Source organism: Mastigoproctus giganteus, chromosome 1 (genome assembly GCF_048544385.1).
Source record: "Mastigoproctus giganteus isolate SK-2022 chromosome 1, ASM4854438v1, whole genome shotgun sequence".
Classification (NCBI taxonomy): domain Eukaryota; kingdom Metazoa; phylum Arthropoda; class Arachnida; order Uropygi; family Thelyphonidae; genus Mastigoproctus; species Mastigoproctus giganteus.
The window spans coordinates 32,261,113-32,282,695 of NC_143575.1; the positions used below are offsets into that span (position 1 = coordinate 32,261,113).

General features: G+C 33.0%; 1 protein-coding gene across 1 annotated transcript in view; it reads right to left on the reverse strand.

The window, feature by feature from the left end:
* Positions 1-21,583, reverse strand: part of l(2)05287 (WD repeat-containing protein l(2)05287) — a 93,250-nt gene that overhangs the window by 11,991 nt on the left and 59,676 nt on the right. Inside the window, exons 13-17 of the mRNA XM_090368719.1 lie at positions 15,649-15,835; positions 11,668-11,759; positions 11,287-11,379; positions 5,599-5,768; positions 4,149-4,208 (exon numbers count right to left, since the gene is read on the reverse strand). Of these exons, the coding sequence (XP_090224845.1) occupies positions 4,149-4,208; positions 5,599-5,768; positions 11,287-11,379; positions 11,668-11,759; positions 15,649-15,835 (602 nt within the window). The remainder of the gene's footprint in view (positions 1-4,148; positions 4,209-5,598; positions 5,769-11,286; positions 11,380-11,667; positions 11,760-15,648; positions 15,836-21,583) is intronic.

Genomic DNA, 21,583 nt, shown 5'->3' on the forward strand with positions numbered 1-21,583 from the left:
TATCAGCACTGATCAGACAAGCGCCTTTCAAAGTATGACCTTATAAACTGTTCACATAAAACCAAATCCAACTTCTGCAGCCATTAATGTATTTTTGGTATCCAAGCCACTACCAGCAAACTTCACTGTCTTGTTTCTCAGACTTGATATCACAGTTTGTTGGCAAACTGATATTATATTATATTACATTACATTACATTACACGTGAGTTTTTTTTTTGTATCTCTTTTCTTGCTTATTTTTACCATCTCTAGTTTTTGTGTTCTCATTAGTAGGGGGGATGAATTTTTAAATTTATAATTCTATATAAAATATCTGCATATGGGCCCCTACAGAGGCAGTCTGAGTTAAAAAAAAAAAAAAAAAAATTACATAATGATACATGAAACCAATTTTTTTTTCTAAAGATAATGTAATTAATGCAACAGACAGGAGTTGTGATTGGTCCTGCCAAATAATGGCCTCTAAACAATTGTTTAAGATGCCGAGCCATAAATTCGGCCTGCATTTAATAGCACTACATTCATAGTAGATGGGTCATTTTTCCATTTATTGAGTAAAGCGGATAGTAGATGGGGCAGACATTATAACAAATAAACCAATATATTTCACCAGTAAAAATAATAAGTGGTATATAGGACTACTGATCAGCACGTGCAGAACAGCCATGAGGCTGCATGAATGTCACTAATGGCCACTTTTAGAACAAAAATAAAACGAATGAGATGTACATTGAATAAAATATTTAAATACAAGAATTCATATTTGGATTAAAAATGGATCAGATGCATAAATGACATGCATATACAGATGAACTTCTATTTTAACGAATTTTTCTATATTACAAATTTTTTCGCAAAACATTGCTCCTTAAAATGAAATTACATGTAAAATTAACCCCATATAGCTAAGCGTTAGTCTCTCTATAATGAATTTTTAAAACAAATTAGCAAAAGCTTTTGAAGATTCTCAAGCATTTACTACTAAACAGCCGCTCAAATATAATATGGCCTCCTTCCCTCCAAAATTGCTCGTTAGCATCTGGAATTAACCATCTTTTTAGTGAACACTTGTGGCCATTGATGCCCATAGGAGGGTCTTTGTTTCATTTATGTTATAGTTATAAAACCAAATGGATTTTCTTAAAAGTGGTCATGAACTTTGCAATAAATAGGGTAGATTTGTAAATTGGCTAAGGGGAAAACAAAATTCACTGCAGGTAAACCTTTAGCGTGCTGCAGTGGCAATACATAGAATGCTTCAACAGTAGGTTTTTAGTAATGCCTACTGAGTGACATTCGCTTCTCACCTGAACCATACCACATGACGTTCCTGTCAATCATTATATGATAGTTTTTGCATATGTCCGTTCTCAACTAACTAACGTCATCAATCACATAGGCTATATGCTCTTGTTTTTGTTTTTTTTTCCTTTCTGAAAAGTAACATACAGCATACATAATGTACAAGTTAGTGCAATTGCATCATTTCAGTACATAGCCAACTACTTAAGTAGTTATAAATTGACAGCATTAAGTATAACTCATATTGTGAATACCTTCACGAGTTGCCATGATATTGCACTACCTCGAATAAGTAACACTTCACCATAGGAGAAGACTATTGTTACTTATTCTCAGCAAATACCATCACCCATACGGCACCGTTTCGGAGCTTATTGGCTTCTCATCAGTGGGTGGGCAGGTACCCTGGTGTTGCAATGATGACAACCCAGTTGCAAAGTATAAATCCACAATATGAGAGATGCCTGATGACGTGGAGTAATTTAGATTACGATATAGTTTAGAGCTAAAGCCTCAGGTTACGTAAAGAGTTAACTAATGTACAAGTTAGTGCAATTGCATCATTTCAGTACACAGCCAGCTACTTAAGTAGTTATAAATTGGCATCATTAAGTATATCGTATATTGTGAATAGCTTCACAACTTGTACATTAGTTAACTCTTTACATAACCTGAGGCTTTAGCCCTAAACTATATCATACAGCATACATTAACCATAAACTTTCTTTCATGTATATATGAATAAAAGCAGAATAAAAGGAATTCACAAAGTAGTATATTTCTTCAAAGTGATTGATAGGAAAGGTCATGTGATACTGTTGAATTGAAAAGCAGATGTCATTGAGTAGGCAGTACTAACAATTGACTACATGGTCAGCACAACAAAGTTTGTGGTGACTACATGGTGTATGTATCGGCAAGAGCTGCAGTCTAGTGATTTTTACAGTTAAGTAAGTAAACAATGTCGAAGAGAAAGTGTTTAAATATTAATGATAAAGTCAAGGTTCTTCATGATATTGACCAGGATTTTAAGAAAAAAGATATTGAGGAGAAATATAGCATACCTGCAAGCAGTTTATCTATGATTTAAAAAAATCGGGAATCAATTTTAAATGCAATTGAAGGAGGAGCAGACAAGAAGCGAATTAAGTTGTGTATATATGAAGATGTTGATAAAGCTGTTCTACAATGGGTGCAAATGATACATGAAAAGAATATACCAATTTCAGGTTCAATAATTAAGCAACAAGCTCTGAAATTTGCACAGTCCCTTGGACATACAGAATTTAATGCGAGCACTGTGTGATTAGATAAATTTAAGAAGTGCCACATAATTGTGGAAAAGGTTATTTGTGGAGAAAGTGTTAATGTACGCGAAGAAGATATGAACCTAAGGATGTTTTTAATGCTGATGGAATGGGTTTATTCTTTAAATGTTTACCTAATAGAACACTTGCTTTTAAGGATGTAAACATTTTTGCAGAAAGCAAAGAAAGAATCTGTGCTAGTTGGAGCCAATATGACAGGAAGTGAAATATTAAGACTTTTAGTCATCGGAAAATCAAAAAACCCAAGATGTTTTTAGAGGCGCAAAATCTTTGGATGTTGACTACACCTTTAACCCGATTAGCGTCTGTTGGGGTGTAAAAAAGCATGGATGACAAATGATATTATCGAAGAATGAATATTGTAATGTCAAAACTCCAGCCAATGGACCAAGATATTATTAAAAATTTTAAATTTCATTATTGAAAGAGAACAATAATGAAGATTGTCAATGCGTTACAAGAAAATAGAAACCTAGAGGTTACAATTAACTTTAGAGATTGCATCTCTGAACTGGCAAAAGTTTGGACAAATGATGTCACCGAATACACTATTCAAAATTGTTTTTCGAAAGCGGGATTTGCATTGAATACAGAAGTCGGACGAACAAGATGAACTGCCCCTTTCACAATGAAAAACTTTTGGACATTATTAGAATTGTCAGGAAACATCGAAAATGAAATAACCCTGGATGTTTATGTGGGTCAAGATCTGGCTACCACAGAACATCCAAATGAAGATGAAATACTGCTGAACAGTGTTAGACGTGACCATGATCACGAAGAAATTAACAATGACGCTGAAGATGCATCAGAACAACCCGTAGAAAAGCCAACTTGCAAAGAAATGAGTCACGCTTTTAAAATAGTTCATCTGGGTGCACAGTTTTGTGAAAATGTTCCTGATAATGTTTTTAATGCTCTGGATAAATGTGAGGTTTTCTTTGAGAATCAGACATTTTTTAATTGTACTGTGCAAACGAAAATTACCTATTTTTTTTTTTTTTTTTTTTTTTTTCATTTGTTATACTTACCGGCGAAAATTGTGTAAATGTAATTTAAAATAAGTATGCTTTTGAAATAAAATACATTAAAAATAAATGTAGATTCATTTTCATTTTATAATTAGATAATTTCCGATAAAAAAGATATTCTCTGTATAACGAAATTTCTCTGTAATGAATTTTTTCGGTGAATTTATTGAATTCGTTACAGGGAAGTTTGACTGTATATTGTAACCAAAAGCAAGTACACATACTCATCATGGCAAGTTGCCAGGGGGGTTATCATTCATTAACTTTGAAGTAATACAAAAATGGCTCTTAAAGGATATAAAATCTTACTAATAACATGATAATATAAATGCATACCAAGCAAAATAAATTAATATGTGAAACATAACCAAAACATGTAGTAAGTGTGTGGCACTTTAAATTATAAAATTCTGTAACTGTAAAACAATGACAAAACCAAAATAATTTAAAAACTGTAAAAATACTAAGTATCCAACAAAACTTACAACTTCTTTTGCTGAATTTTCTGGATCAAAATCTGGTTCATCATCCAGTGTAAGAATTTCCTGCAAGTTATTATAAATTCTATTAATAATGCATTACACAATATGAATAATGAAAGGCAAACAAAATTCAGAGCATCTTTAAATTACGTAATACTAATAAAATGCTAATACTAATAAACTTTCATACTAATAAAATGACTTATTATAAGTTAATAAATAAATAATTGAATTACAAATCTATTTCATATAACCAAAAGAAAGAGGGAAGGAGGGATTACACACTTCTACTTCTTAATCCCTCTTGAAAAGGAATCAATCAAGAAATCACAAAATTTATATGCTATTATCATGCAGTTCATTAATATTGGCAGCAAAAAAACTACTCATCAATCATAAAGGATATAAAATATTACTAATAACATGCTAATATAAATGAAACAAGAAAAGTGAAATAAGCTGTGCTGTTATTAAATCATACAGGGCTCAAAAAACACTAGATTAAAATTCTGTATAAGAATTAGTTAAGAAAAAATGGCATGTATTGGCAGCATAGCTAATGAAAGACTTGACAAAGTTAAAGACATGAATCCGAATTTGGGCAGGATTGTTCACTGGTCAGTCTTCATATAAGCATAACAAAACATTTATTAACTTGAAAGATCAACTTGAAAGCAGTCGTGTCCAACTCTGTTTTTTATTCCTGGAAAAAAAATTTTTTTTTTTAATTCTGCTTAAGGTACACTAATGCTTGATCTTTTACTAAATTGGACTGCAATTCTTATTAAATGTTAATTTTTGATTTTTTAATGAAAATTTAAAACTTCTTTACAAGTTACTTTCAATAAAAGTTTTTTAGTTCTGCTGAAACTGGAAAAAAAGATTAGTTATAAAATATAAACATGAAACTAACAGTCATTTCCATTTTCCAGTTCAGTAAATCATTAACAGCACAAAAGTTCAAATTTATGCATAAGCACACAATAAATAAAGGAATAAACAGATAAATACTAATAAAAAGAAACTGTGCATCAATAATAATTGAAACAAAAAATGTATTTTGTACAAGGATTAAACATAAAACAAGAAGAATCTAACTTCTGTAACAAAAGCATTCAGCAACATGTTACATGATGCTGAAACCTAAATGCACATTGAAGTGGAAGTCTAAAACAGTAAATAGTCACACAGCACCTGACAGGTTCTTTGCATGTATAATTCAAGTAAACAATAACTGTTCACTTCCAAAACTGCTCAATAAAAGTCCAACTATATTTAGGAAGTACTGAAAGTTTCAGTAATTAGCACTGAACCAACAAATAATGTGCCAGAGCAATTTTGGAGAGGGACCTGCCAGTTCTCTCTTAACTGCTACTGAGTTAAATATGTTACATATATACATTCCTCCCCAACATACATGCAGAAAACTGGATGATTTTAAAAATTGACTTACCTGTTCTACATTTATGAAGTATAACTGAGAATTTCTTTGCCATGATAACTCAGAATCATCACTTGATTTCACTAGTTTTGGAATAAAGATAGCACTAATAACCAAAGATGTGCTAACATTTTTGTGAAAATACACAATATCTGAAGCTTTATCTGGAGTGAAAATGTACACTAAAAAAAAAATAATAATATAATAAATAAAGGCTCTGCTTACGATCTGATAAATTTAAACAAGTTAAACAAAGAAATTAAAATTAATACAATAATAATTAAATATGTTCTCTTTCACCCAAGTTTCCCTTATAAATTATATAAATTGCAAATTCAAACAATTACAAATAAATAATGCAAAGACAGCTATCATTGACTAAATATTTTTAATTTCTCCTGAAAGAGTTTTTCAGACTAAACTGAGCTGGGGAACAACTTTCCTAATAAAGAACATCAAATTCAAAAATTTCTGCCAAAATAGATCCAGATGACAAATATGGGTGATAAACCAGTTTCCCAAAAAAAAACCAAAAAACCCTGCAACCTTCACCTTACACTGACTACCTCAGCCATGTGAAAAAAAAAAAAATTTCTTGTGTCACTGATGGGATTTGAACTCAGGCCTTTTCCACCTGGTGTGGAAGAAAAGTGATTATAATTACCATGCTATCTGTCAATCTTATTTTTGAATGCAGAAGGAATAAAACTTGCTGAAATTTACTGCAGAATGTTGGCTCAGTAGGTATGAGTCAACATCAAGTCTATGAGTTGGTGAATAAGTTTAAGAATGATTTTGAATGTGTTGAGCATTCTCTTCAACCAGAATAAGAACACTGTGCCATGACACCAGAAGTGGCAGTGGAAGAACCCATATGAAGAAACTGTCACATTATTATTGAAGAAATTGCCACAGTGTGAAGACTGATGTTGGTTAGAGCATACTATCATTAGCAAGGAACTACACTTTCAAAAAAGTGTGTATTCAATGGCATTTAACATCAAAACCAAAGGAACAACAACTTAATAGGATTCTTGTATGGTATAAGCAAGATAGAGACTATAAATGAATCTTAAGCACTACTACACAACAGAAAGCAAATACACAAGTTCAGAGTGGAACCCTAGAGGCTCACCTCAGCCGAAGAAAGTCTGTATCCAAGCAAAGAAAGTGTTACTCATTGTATTCTGGGATCATAAAGGAGCAATTCATTATCTAAAGAGAAGAGAAATGGTGATGAGTGACAAATAATCTGATGTGCTTCTGAACCATTTAAAGTCAGAAATTCAAAAGAAACATTGTGGTTTACTGTTGTCAGGTGTCTGTCCTCACATACTTCCCATTCTACAGCGAATGAGATACAGGAAATGAAATTTGAGGTATTATCCCATCCTCCATATTCACTAGACAGCTTCATGTCATTATCACATTTTTGGCCACTAAAAGATGCACTAAGAGAACTGCACTTCTCATCAAATAAAGAGGCTAAGTGGCACACAATTGCTTTTCCCAACCTTTGTCCAGTGTACCTGTGGTAAGGGATTCCACTGCTTCATTGATCTCGCACTTCAGTTCAGGAATGTTTGTTGGCAATGGTAGTGTAAACACAGCATCCATTATATAGAACGAAAAGAGACTTATGGTGTTAGTTTTAGAGACAGTGGGAGAAGCAGCCATACCAGGTCATCTCTCGCACCTCATCCCATCCCATCCACTGCAGAAATAGTGTGTTACTGAGATATTCTTGAAAGTAAGGAAGTGCACCATCTTTCTGAAAGATGAAATCATGAGAAAGAAGTTGAGGAATAAACTAGTTATTCAACATGTCCAAGTAAATGTTTCCATCAATAGTCTTTCCATAAAAAAGGGCCAAACATTTTCTGATGTGAAGTGGCACAAAACACGTTTGTTTTTGGTGAGTCCTGTTCATGCTTGATAGTTTGGTAAGGATTTTCAGTGCCCCTAATCCAAACATTGTTGTGGTTAATTTTCTTGCTCTAGTGAAAGATGAAAACAATGTAATGTCATGCCATTCTCCTCCACATTTTGTTGAAAGTCACAGTAAAACTTGCATTGTCTGCATTTGTCATTCAATTTTAGTACCTGCATTAATTGCAGTTACTAAAATGCTTCTGGGTAAATATGCTCAAGATCTATTTAATTCATGTCTAATTCTTTAAATTAACTTCTGGAGGTTTCACTGAAAGACTTCACTTACACATTGCACTGTGCATGTAATCTGGCCTTCTTCCCCTCGCATATACCTTTACTTTCAAACTGTTTATAATTTTAAACTTATTTACATTATAATGAGTCATCACTGAATTTGTATTTATAAATTCATGCTAATTCTTGCATGGTGCAAGAATTAGCAAAGAATTATGGCCCATGAAGACTGGATGCTCGTGGGTCTGTCCCAATAAAAATTGTTTATAAATATTATAGAAAGAAAACTATATATATAAATAATAGCAGAGAGAGAGAGAGAGAGAGAGAGAGCCATTATTTTTTACACTTCTCATAATGGTGGATAATGCTGACATATTTAGTAAATTAAAAATAATAATAGACTACAAAATAAATTCTACAGAGATTAAATAAATTCTCCAGATTGAATGAACTCACTATACTAGATATTTAGGAAATATAGAAAATGGAACTAATCAGTGATAACAGCAAAAAAGTTGAATCTGTAAATATAAACTAAATTTACTATATAATATCGGTGTAGATACACCATAGTTTGCCCATAAATTTGAACTACGTATGTAGTGTAAAGGCATCGTTTTAATCGTATCTCATATTAATCAGTGATAACAGCAAAATCAGGAATTAATCAGTGATAACAGCAAAGAAGGTGAATCTGTAAATATGAACTAAATTTACATATTAATCAAATTATAACATTACAGATTATTATATTGCTTATTTTGATGTACCAACTTTTTTTAATAGTTTAGATTTGTTGAATATTACTTAATTATTTATTTTTCTGAGTAAAGCATTAGTGTTTCATGTTAATAAAAATAGAGAGGGGGTAGACTTTGTAGCAGATTTTGCATAGGGGCCCAAAAATTCTAGCTACACCACCGCACACAGTCGATATAATGGAGTACACCGATATGCTGTTTACTCAACTGGGAACAAAATTAGATGGCAGGTCAAGCAATTCACATATCACACCATTACACCATATCCAACAACTGTATAAAGGAATATAGCAAATGTGAAGAGTGCCAGATATGAGAATATTAGATCAGAGAATGGATATATAGGGTTATTTATTGCACAGCTCATTGAACAATGGGACATACTGTATTTATGGTAACAACACAAGGTTCAGATATGAAGTAAGATATTTTTAGGAAAATGGAAGTCATCTTTGTGGTACCAGAGTTGTGCTGAAGAGCAAAACAGCATTTATTAGTAATAAATATCCAAATAAGCTTATAAAAAAAAGGATGCAAATGAAACAAAGGATTTCATTTGCATCATTAATGAAAATATTCTTTGTAGAGTTGCATAAAACACACTGAAAACAGTGAATGCACATTTACACGTGCAAAGCGGCCTTTATAGCACCTTCAGTAACAGCTTTAATTAAATTCTGCATTTGTTTTTAATAAAATTGTATTTAATTGGTTAACACTATACAACTAACATTCACAACTTTTTCCATCTTTATGGGAAGTCAAGTAAAATTTCAGCATCCAAAAAAGCTTACAATTAATGTCATATATGCATAATATGGGCACAAAATTGAAGTTTAACACCAAGCACTATCAATAGAAATTTTACTTCACTGAAGATTATCATCAATGGCAGCAGACAAAGTTATTACTGACAGTAAGGGAAAAGAAAAATATTGTAACCTATTTTACTAAAATTATTCACCAAACCTAAAAATTCTGTATATATAAAGAAACTGGATGCCACAAATTTCTTAGCTATCTACATAGATTCCATGCTTTCTCATTATCATTTGTGAGAAAATGCATACTAACAGGGTTTCCTTCCTCTGCTTCCACCCCAAGGAATCAGTGATATACATGAACAAAGATCTGGACTGCAGAGATGCCTGAACACGTTCAAATAAAATATACATCTAGGGCAGCTCTTATATCTCTTGCATGTAGAATAGAAAGCTGTCATGCAGTGGTGCAACACCAACATACAACATGCCTGAATGCTAGTTTGTATTAGCCAATATGGCATAAGCTATATAGCAGTGCCTCCAATAATTTTTTTTTTATTCAGCTGGGAAAGCCAAACCCAATGTTTTTGGAGATCCCACTATATTAAAAAACAACAATATATACTTGTACAAACTAAATAAAAAAAATCAATAGCAAAACATCTATAAAACCATTAGGATTTCTTTGGACAACCACAGGATTTCAAAGTATATAGTTTGATAACCTTTGCTCTCTATAGTAGCCTTGTCAGTTCTGGTTATATCAACAAACCTCCCCTGGTCATAAAGAGCTCTGATGTTTCCACTGCAAGATCATCTTTTTTTTCTAACACACATGGTGGTACCATTTATTCATCTACAACTTCTATAGAATGCTGGTGTTCTTTGCTGGTAATGCATAAGATGTTGCAAGCAGAAACTCTTGTGCACATCCTTCTGATTATAGTAGTGACTATGCATTGCAGTGAGGACCATACCAATTTCCAATGCTGCCTTTCATTATCTCACAAAGCATTGCAGAACGATTTGCCTGCATAAGGTTATAATGTCCAAGTTGTGCAGAGTTTGCTGAAGACTTACATGTGTCCTTGTATCATTTGCACCATTTGTAAACTTGAAATAAGGATTTTTTTTTTCCCTAGTCTATCTTTTATACTCATTTTTAATCTCCATAAACCAAATAATATTTCTCATCATCCACTGGCTGACAAATATACATGGAGCAATACATCACAGATGAGATCTCCCTGCAAAGATGCCAAATGTTGCTACATGTACATTGGGGTTGGGGAGGAGGAGTTAATGAGACAATTTTCTATATTAGGAATCGGTGAATATACAAACTATTCATTCATTCCTGGCCTCCGTAGCCGAGTGGGCAGGAGCGGGAGTGCAGTAGCACACGCTCTTTGAGTAGACAGGGGTTCAAGCCCCTGACTGCTGAATACGGTCGATCTGCCAACCCGCACTGGACCAGCGTGGCAGATTATGGTCCATTTCCCTCAGCATGAATTGTTGAGGAGGCTTCCATCCTGCAGTGGGTTGATAATGGCTGCACTTTACTTTACTTTTTATTCATTCATTCCTGAAAATTACTAAATAAAAAAGTTATTGGCTACTTCACATCATTAATGCATTTTTAGGTATGTAGTGTAGTTTAATTTACTCTTTGTTTAAGGTGTAAAAAATTTTGTAAAAAAAAAGGTTTAATTTACCCTTTGTTTTTTACACCTTTCCCACAAAAAAGATTCTTGTACCATTTTTTGCAACATACAAGAATTTAGTATACCTAATGGTTAGCATTTTAAATGCCCCATGTAAATATTTTCTTCATCCCTGTTCTAAAGTAATTGTGCATTTAGAATTTTAAATATCCATTACATCTCTCTCTCTCTCTCAACACATTACAATTAGCAATCAAACAAAAAATTAATGTACAATAAAATTTTTGCCAAAACTTCAAAGCATAAAAGCAACATTTCAATTTATTATATGTGTATACTCACATTCTCCAGTTTTTGAAAACAAAGCTGTAATGTTGGAGAGTGGATCGCGAGTCATATACTGTACACCAGGTTCAATTTCAACATTGCACACAACTGAAAAAGATAGCAAGGAATAATATTAAATGACATCAGTTTTTTAAATACTTTATATTATTTTTAAATTAATAAACATTATAAATATTTACTATAAATAGCTTAAGCAATGAAATTTTTTCTGTCATAAATTTGCAAACTATTAAAATACCTGATATTTTATATTTTTGATTATTATATATTTTTATTTACTGTACTTAAAAAAGAATTTGTAAAATTTACTATAGTATAGTACATAATGATTATAGGGTTAAAAAAATTTTTTTTTCAAAAATGCAATTTGCTTACCTGACAAAGACATAATATTCCAGGTAGTAACTGAAGTCCTTGTCGAACAAATAACTAGATAACCAGATGTTTCACATCCAAACATCACCTGTCTGAAAAACAGATACCCACGATAATTGTCAAGCAACACTACTTAGTACCAACAATACACACCACTAAATTGTCACAAGTCTAAACATTAAAATTTTATTGAGACAGCAAATTCTGAATCTAAAATAAATAAATATATACAGTGTCTCACAAATAGATACACACATTTTAGGAAATAAATAAAATTAATAAGAAACCTCAGAAACTATTATTGGTGTGTGTGTGGCATATGGTGAACAAGCACAAATGTTCAAAGTGTCCACCATTTACTTCTAGGCACTGTTTACAGAGGTGACAAATATTCTCCAATATAACTGCTAGGATAACTTCATTTATTTAATTTCATCATTTAACTGATAAAGTGTGTCTGGTTTCTAGCATCCTTCAGCCAGCCCCCAAAACCAGAAGCCAAATGAGATTAAATCAAATGTGGGAGGATATTTGACATTTCCTTGTCAGCCATCCACAATGATAATCATTTCACAGATTATCAAAATAGGTCCTGGCATCACAATGATAACATGGGAGTGCCCCATCCTGTTGACAGAAAACCAATTCATCCTCACACAGTTCATTAATGGTAGGCACAACAGAGATTTTACGTAGGTGGAGGTACATATCACTGGTAACTATCCCTTTCCATGTTTGGACTATCATGGGACCAATACACACAATTATGTCAATTAACTATACCAACGAGCTTGAATGTTGCCTTATCCAACCAAACAATCTTGCCCAAAAAATTTTGTATCCCCATCCATCTTCACTTTAAACTGTTCACAAAACTCAACTCAGCAATTGGATCATCTTTCATATCACTATAGGAATTAATGCATGGTATATATTAAGCATTTTAGGATGATTATGCAATCACTGCAACAGAATTTTCCTCACCCAGTAACAAACAGGGTCTCCTAGATCTTTGCTTGCACAGTGCTGTAGAACTCAAATTTATCAAAAATTCTTGAAATTATTTTTTGTAATAGTGTTTTGTGGCAATTTGAAATCTCCACTGTCTTTGAACTTTGTATTCATTCTCAGTACTACTTTAAAATTGTTCTGCCTTGTTCAAATGTCAAGTATTTTCAGCCATCATGTTGTGTACATTTTGCTTTTGTTTTAACAACATCACCTTTTATCAACAAAAAATTGTACTAATCAAAGACAAAAGAAAGTTGATTTGAGCATATATATCACTTTACATATACAGTAGGCTTGGATGATTCAAAGCTGAAGGGGCATCAAAATCATTTCAAATTATCCAAACTTTGAATTAACTTCTTTTTTTTTTGTTTTGGACTAAGAATGTGAAATGAGCATATGATTTTTAACTGGGCACAAATTTGTAAACATGATATCGACTGGAAATATTTAATACTGTTTTTATACGTAGACCTTGAAGGGGATTGTAAGATTAATTACACTAGCCACATTTTGACATTAAACGTTAGTACATCTTTTGATGTAGATGTAACAGACCTTTTATGGTGATTTTCGGAATCAGCACGTTTATTTCCTCCAGAATCACATATTTTCATTGCAGAGGTACGACAAAAAACATTTTTTGTTGACTGGTGTTATTGGTGATCAGACTATATTCAAGACATGCAAAGAATGGCATCTGTATTATGTTTAATCTTATAATTGTATATTAAAATAAGTGTTTATATTAAATATTGTAAATTTTCCACTCTGTCATTGATGGTGCTGATAAGAGACAGACAGTTGGTTGTTAATGAGTTTGTTGAAGTGTCAAAAAGGGAATGTGTAATGAATAGAGTAGAATAAACACTCTTCAGACATCTGTTTCACACTACGAAGGCAGAAAATAAGTCTGTTACAAACAGCAATGCTTCAGATGTGCAACTTCAAATATGGATTGTGACAAACAACATTTAAAATGTAAAAATGTCCTTCCTCTACTAATGCCCACACACAATTACCAACCATCACTTAGTAGTGATGTACTAAAATCAAATAATGTGGGTTTACTTTTAAAATGAACACCCTGTATATACATTACATGTGAGAATTGAGTAAAAAGCCATGAAATGCATACACATGGATTAAGTAAAAAGTGGTGCCAGCATACTTGTATATTTCCAATGGCACTACCTACATAAGTGTTTTATATTCTTCTTTTTGTTCTCATTTATTGAGTAAAGTGGCCCCCTAGCCAAAAAAGTGTTTTATATAGGAGTTTAGTATTTTAAAGTATTTCAGATGGAAGACTGATGAATCCTCTTCTCCATCCCCCCCAAAAAAACTAAAAAAAATACTAGCCAAAGAACAAAGACAGCATGATTGCAGCTTCAAAGTCAAGAAACAACCAAACTCATAATGTCTGATGTAGAAATTTCAGAGAAAATATTAGAACTCACAACAGCACTATATCATTTGCTCTCACAATAATAATGGGCTATATGATGAAGTATATCCATAGGGTGTTTCTATTGGGGAATAATTACAAAATTTAGGCCCCACCCAAACACTTATAAAGAAAAAGCCATAATAAGGCCATTATAAGACAGAGTTATACATAATTTTTATTGTCACATAGCAGGTTATACACTATCTAATACACATTCAGCATGTGCACGCACACACAATATATTTGTGCATGTCATTTTTATCCTCTGTGATTCGTGCTGAAGTTAATGGTATCATTACTATGATAAATAAATAATGGGTAAACATGAACACAAAAATGTAATTTTATCATAGTTATCTAAGAGATATTCTTGTGTTCTTGTTAATTCTTCAATTTTTAAAGCAGCGCTAGCTCATATCGTTACCCAAAAGGAAACAAATATACCATATTTGTTTCCTTTTGATAACCATTTTGTCACAAAATATACCATATTTTTATACATCCTGCCCACAGATTTTATAGCCTGTGTATTGTGCAATAAATCTAATGTTATTATTAAACTGATAATAAACAATGAAGATTTTCTTTTTGATTGTCTCAATTTATTATTTTAAGGTAGTATGATAAAAGAATACGCCTACATATTGGGAACTATTAATGTAAAAATTACACAGAAAATGTTGCAAATGACTTTTAAATAATATATATTAAAATACTACCTTAAAATAATAAATTGAGACAATCAGAAAGGAAATCTTCATTTGGTATAATTGAACATAAGCACCGCAATCAAACAAAAAGGTTCTGTAAGCCTATACACATTATGCATAACATTCCAGGATTTATGTTAATCAAGTTCTTGTAAAGTTCATGCTGACATTTGTGAATAGAATCCTGGCCACAGACATTAGAATTTGTCTTTTTAAAAATTATTTACACAAATGTTATGCATAAATAAATTTTTCAGTACTGTTTCTGTAATTAAAAGCAAACCTCTGTACTTACACTTTTTTCAGCATATATATACTTATTTCAAGTACAGGGTGTTCTTCCAAAATATACCTACCAACATTAACTTAAATTTTCTCTAAAGCAACTAAGGCTATAAGGCCTAGGATCTGTAAATAGTGTGTAATCTATGGTCAATTTGCTTGTTTTACTGGATGAAAAACTCTTTTAGGAATGGTGTGGAAAAAAAAAAAAAAAACACTCAGTACCATCCTGTCTTGACAGGATTCAAACTCAGATCCTTTCCATATGGTGTGGAATGACAGCAATCATAACCATTGTTCTACTTTAAGCCCTACATTGTAACCTACAGTTCTAACTGCAAAGGTTACAATGTAGGTTAACCCTTACAGGTGGAACTTCTCCACCTGCTTGTTAATTGATGCCGGTTGTCAAGGAGGTGGGAAGGGAAGTAATGTCATATAGAATCTTCAACACAAAAATACTGCAAATAAATAATTAAAATTAAATTATCAAAAATTTCCTTTCTTATACATATCAAATATACTTACTGAATATCATCTTGTTTATATGGGTGGCATAATATTGCTTTCTGTGCATAAATTTCTGGTGCCCAGAGTATGCAGACATGACTAAATGTTACAGCAACAAGTGACCCATCATCAGAAAAACAGGCATCATTAGCTGGCAATTCTCGGTAATAACCAACAAAGTCACAGTCCCATGACTTCTTTTTAGCTAAATAAATAAGCAAATGTTGCAGTTAGAACCCAAAATCTATTCATTTTATTTTATAAGGAAATACTTTTATATACCTGCTTCAAATTAAAAAACACTGATCACAATAATTATTTATTTAAAATGAAATTCTGCAGTCACATTATAAATTAATATTTACACAGTAACTTTCAATTAAAATTTTGAATAATCAATTTAGGATGAAGATATAAACATGCACAAGACATGCACATTCTAATATTTATCACTGTATTGAAGTAATCAGTGGGCTAATTCAATAGCCCACTGATTACTTCAATGGCGTACACATGGTAAGAATATACCCAGATCCTTGACATAACATGGTGTTGTCAATGCCACGCCCGCATACACACTACTCGGACTCCCTCCAGTCACTATCTGGCAGAGTAGAGGTAGCAAGATAAATTTTCTGTTTATACTCCGGCACGACAACCAAGTCAGTAGGGTTTACAATAAATCATCAATACAAATATTTATCGTATTTAGTAGTCACAGGCTTGAACCGCAGTCCACTCAAGGAACGCATGCTATGCACTCTCGCTCCTGACCACTGGGCTACGTCCTAAACACTAGCTGATCCGGAAGCCTCCTAGTGAGTTATCAATAGGTTCGGTCTGGTGTACTAACTAGCGGCTGGCCTGCGAACACTGCTTTAGAGCTGTACCCTTGAAATGTACGGAAGATTGGATCTCACCATGATGTTCATCATAACCTCAAAAGTCATCAGTCATACTGCATGATGGTTTGTTTGTTGTTTGGTTTTTAGGAGCATTAGCAACTAAGGCCATATTGCACCGCATGATGGAAAAGATGGGGAAGGGTTGACCGGAACTTAGCTCTGGAGACTAAACATGGGTTCCACCACTTCAAGCCTCCAATAAGCAAAGAGGTGATATTACATCGATTGATGAGAGTCATCTACCACCTAGTATTGCCTAGTAACACAGAGCGGCGGCATTCTTCTATGTGGTGTGGATGCCACACCTCGACCCCTGCTTATGTTGGTTCATACCTGGGTGGTCACCCACAGTGTGCTTGTGCATGGAGGTTATACCCGGGATTACTAAAAGTCCCACCATCATGAAGGTACAAGCAGAGGATTTGGCTGTCACAGACCTTCTGGACTTTGCCGAAATTGGGTTCACTTGACATGAATGTCACTCGAATATCGGTTCCATCAGCGTTTTAGACTCCCGGGTAGCAAGACAGCTTGTCTGGAATATCTGAGAGAATCTCTATAACAACCATGTAAATATAATCCAATAATTAGTCCAAAAATTAAATAGAGTGATAAAAAGTAAAAGTAGCAAAAAATATATAGTAAAAAATAAATGGCAGAAAAGTTAACATCAATGGTGGCAGAAAAGCACAATGCACCACATGTTGTGTATAACAAACTAAAACAGTATATAGCCCAAATGGGGCCCAAATAACTTATCACCAAAAACACCCACTCAGATGTTGAGGCTGAACCGCTGTTGGTAATGTGATGGAAGAATTGCATGTTGATTGTGAAAGTTTTGGATTCCGTCTTGTGTGAACCGTGCTTCATCTGTGAATATCATTAAGGCAGGAAAGTGAGGAGTGTACCACACTGCTGCAAGAACCACAGAACATTACTCGTGCAGGGTAATCTGCTGGTGACAAGGCCTGTACCCGTTGCAGATGGTAAGGATACAGTTGGTGTTCTCGCAACACTCTCCAAATAGTTGAACATTGAACAGCCAGTTGCATTGCTATTCTGCGTGTGCTGATTCCAGGAGTGGCATGCACAACATCCAAAATCTCCTCCTCTACTTCAAGAGTCAGATCTTGGTCATCCTCTGTCGGCAGCATAATGTGTAATGGTCCCATGTTCACAAAGGCAGCGATGGATATCATCAAACATTTTCCTGTCTGGACATCTTCGTTCTGGGAACCTCATCTGTACAAACAATGAGCCTCCAGAGCATTGCCATCCGCCAAACCATACATAAAGTGCATATCCGCTTGCTCCTGATTTTGAGTACATGGTCGGAATGGAAAACCACCAGATTCTGTCAGTACCTTGTGATGAAGGAAATCACCCACGGGAAATAAAACATTCCGGTTAATAACTCAGGAACCAAGCATTTCCGGAACTATGTTGATATAAAATATTTTTATTGTCTACATATGAGGAACTCATTCCTGAAGTTATGCCATGTATTTTTGAGACACCCTGTATATATACAGGCAACTCTCGGTTTACGAACGTTCGCTATAAAGAACATCACAATCATTCAAAATTTCTGAAAGTCACCAATAGATAGAGTTCCTTATAAAACGAAATGCCAAATGTATAGTGAACATAATTGTAAGATTTAAATAAATAAACTTTTAAAAAATTTATTTATTACAATAATTATCAGGAAATTGTTGAACTGGGCAATAAAATGGACCTCGACCTTGATGTTACTGACGTGAGAGAGCTTTTGGACTCTAATTTTGAGGAATTAACAACCGATGAAATAATTGAAATAGAGACATCTAAATTCTGAAGTAACAGAAGAACCTGACATTCCACGGCCTTCCAAAACATTTACAAGGCAGAAAAATGGCTGCAGATTTTAAATCATTTCTGAGAGATTGGCAATCATTGAAGAAGATGCAAATATGGAAAGAAGCATTTATGACTGTCTAGTATGCAACAGTGGGATTTTTGAAGAGAAAAAAAAAAAAAGAATCTAACTGTACAATCTTCTATAACAAAATATTTTAAAAAAGTGGAAAACCCAGCTGTTTCTTCATTATCAGATGCCCTTCCATCTACCCCATCTGCACCTAGTATCACTTATGTGGAAAATATTGAACTCTGATGAAGATATTGACAAATAAAAGTTGAATGCAAATGTACAGTAATGTATGTACAGTACATATATTATGTTAGCACTCATTTTCTTTATTTCTATTTTTTGACTCTATGTTTTTAATTAAAATTAACAAGTACAATATCTTGTTTTATTCTTTTTTATTTTATTTTACGTTACATATCATATACGATAAATTATAACACATATACATTATAATAAAACATATTGTATAGATCATTTGACGTTTAGTACATGGTTTCAATGCTTTAAAATGGCTTCTAATTTATATGAGTCGTATCCTAAAAGCTCAGGAATGCAAGGTACACATACCAAACAAAACATAACGAATGTCTTGGAATGGAACTTGTTCGTAAACCGAGAGTTGCCTGTATATATTTATATACAATAAAATACACATATACAGTAAGTTCATGACTTACATAAGCCGCCTCTGACTTATGTAAGCGAGTTATGTAACTTCGAACTTACGTAATTTTTTTTTCACTCAAATTTCTTCTTTTTTTTTTTTAGGATTGTAAAATTTAAAATAGTAAAAATATATATATATATACAGTAAACCCCCGCTATTCGCGGGGGTTACGTTCCTGAGAAATGTCGTGAATACCGAAAACGCGAATACTGAGTTATGGCTCCCATAGTAATAAAGGGGTTCCGTTCCAAAGTATGAAATATATAAGAAAAACTAGTCTAAAATTTTGTCTATGTATGTATTATATGTACCTTCATAATATGACTATGTACATAGACAGTGCATAGTGAAATGCAAGCATATGGCATCGAAATAAAAATAAGAAAAAATTTAATATTAAATGTAATATTTATTAGAAATTTCAAACAAATATCTTTCAAACCAGCGCCTTTGCTTGCTAGCAAAAAAAACATCCCGCCAGTGCTATCACCAGTTTCGCTAAAGTGTTGATAAAGGAGTTTTGCCTTTTCGCGAATGATGAGTGAACTCAACGGAATCTTATTTTGAGTTCGGTCTTCTATCCACAGATTTAAAGCCTTTTCCATTTTTTCAAATTTAACATCACGAGTTACAGAGCAAATTTTTGAAGCAATTAGCACGTTTTCATGGACACTACGGCGGATTTTTTTCTTCCGATTTTTTGATTGATCGTACCGTTGACTCCTTCATTTTATAATGTTTTGCCACTGAGGAGACACTTTCACCGTTAGAAATTTTGTCTAATAATTCAATTTTATTTGCTAGTCATCACCTTCTTTGATATTTTCACATTTCTCTTTTTATTCGTAGCCATATTTTTGTAGGGGTTAGAAAGAACTTGTCCACAATAAAGTCACTTTCTTCCGTTAACACACTCGAAAAAGTCTGTTTTACACTGTAAAACGATAGATTCATCATTTTTGTAAGCATATTAATTTATAAATTGATAAATTTATTCAATTTATAAACATATAAATTAAAAGCAAACGACGAAACCTTCCATGACAAACGCATAACACATACTGAACAAGGATTAGCGAGAAACATCCACGCTCGCGATTTTTTCACCCCTCTCCCCCCACCCACTGAGCGCTGTTTTGACTGGGAAAGATAATTTTAGCCACGCCCATGTTTTTTATGGCGGAAAATATTCACGGCGCTTTAAAATTCACATTTTTTTAGGTTTCATTTTATATTAAATCGGCGATCGCCAATACGCGAAACCGCGAATACAGATACTGCGAATAGCGGGGGTTTACTGTATATATATATTATATATATATAAGTAATCAATAACGATGAACACGGCACAAAGAAATGAGATATGGAGTAACAAACTTTAAAAAATGGACTGAAGAGAAGATTCTGAAAATTTATTTGTATTTTTATAAGATTTCAGTGAAAGAGAGACACATTTCACCATAATAACATAAAAACCCACAGAATTCCAGCTATTAGTATTATCGCAAATGCAATGAGATCGGGTTTACTACCCGTTTTCCGTTAGTGCAATTCAATAATGAACTGCACTAACAGAAAAGCCCAATAAACCGGAAACTGCAAATTGTCTTTATTGTTTTATGGTAGTCACTCCATCCAAAAATATTCTTTACTAAAATGTGAGCTCACATGAGGTGATAATAGTGAGTTTCTGCCTTAACCTTAAGTTCTTTACAGAAAATTTCATTTTGACTGTTATTATTTTGCCGACCAAGGGAATAAGTGACAGTGGTACTAGCAAATCTACCAAGAAAAGGAAAGTGATCGATTTGGATCAAAAAATTAAAATAATAAGGATGCATGAAAATGGTCAAACATTAACAAGTATCGCACAGAACTTAGATTTATCAGTGTCAACAGTGAACACAATAATAAAGGACAAAGATAGAATATGAGAAGCAGTGAAAGGATCGGTACCGATGAAGTCAACTATAATAATCAATGCTACGAAATACATATCAGTTTTTACAGTACAATAACATGCGTTTTTTCTTCCTTTTATGTTTCTTTTTCTTATATGTCACTCTGGCTACTTCACCGCTGTCCCCAGATAAAGTTTTTAATTGAATTAAGTAAAAACATTAACTAATTAATTTAAAAATATATAATTGTTTTTCTTGATTCTTCTGGGGATATTCTGTGGTTTTTGTAATTTTGGGATATCGGGAATATAGTAGCAATATTTTTTTAATCATGTCTGGTCCAAGTTACATAAAACTCAACTTATGCAAGAAGTCCTGGAACGTATCTCTTACGTATGTCGGGGACTTACTGTGTATATATATATATATATATATATATATATATATATAAAAAACAAAATACAATTTTAAAGAATAGTAACCAGTTTTTGAATAATAATAGCTATTTTATATGTAATGTGCAGTGAGTTAAGTAAAGATTAATGCAATAATGTGAGATTAAATA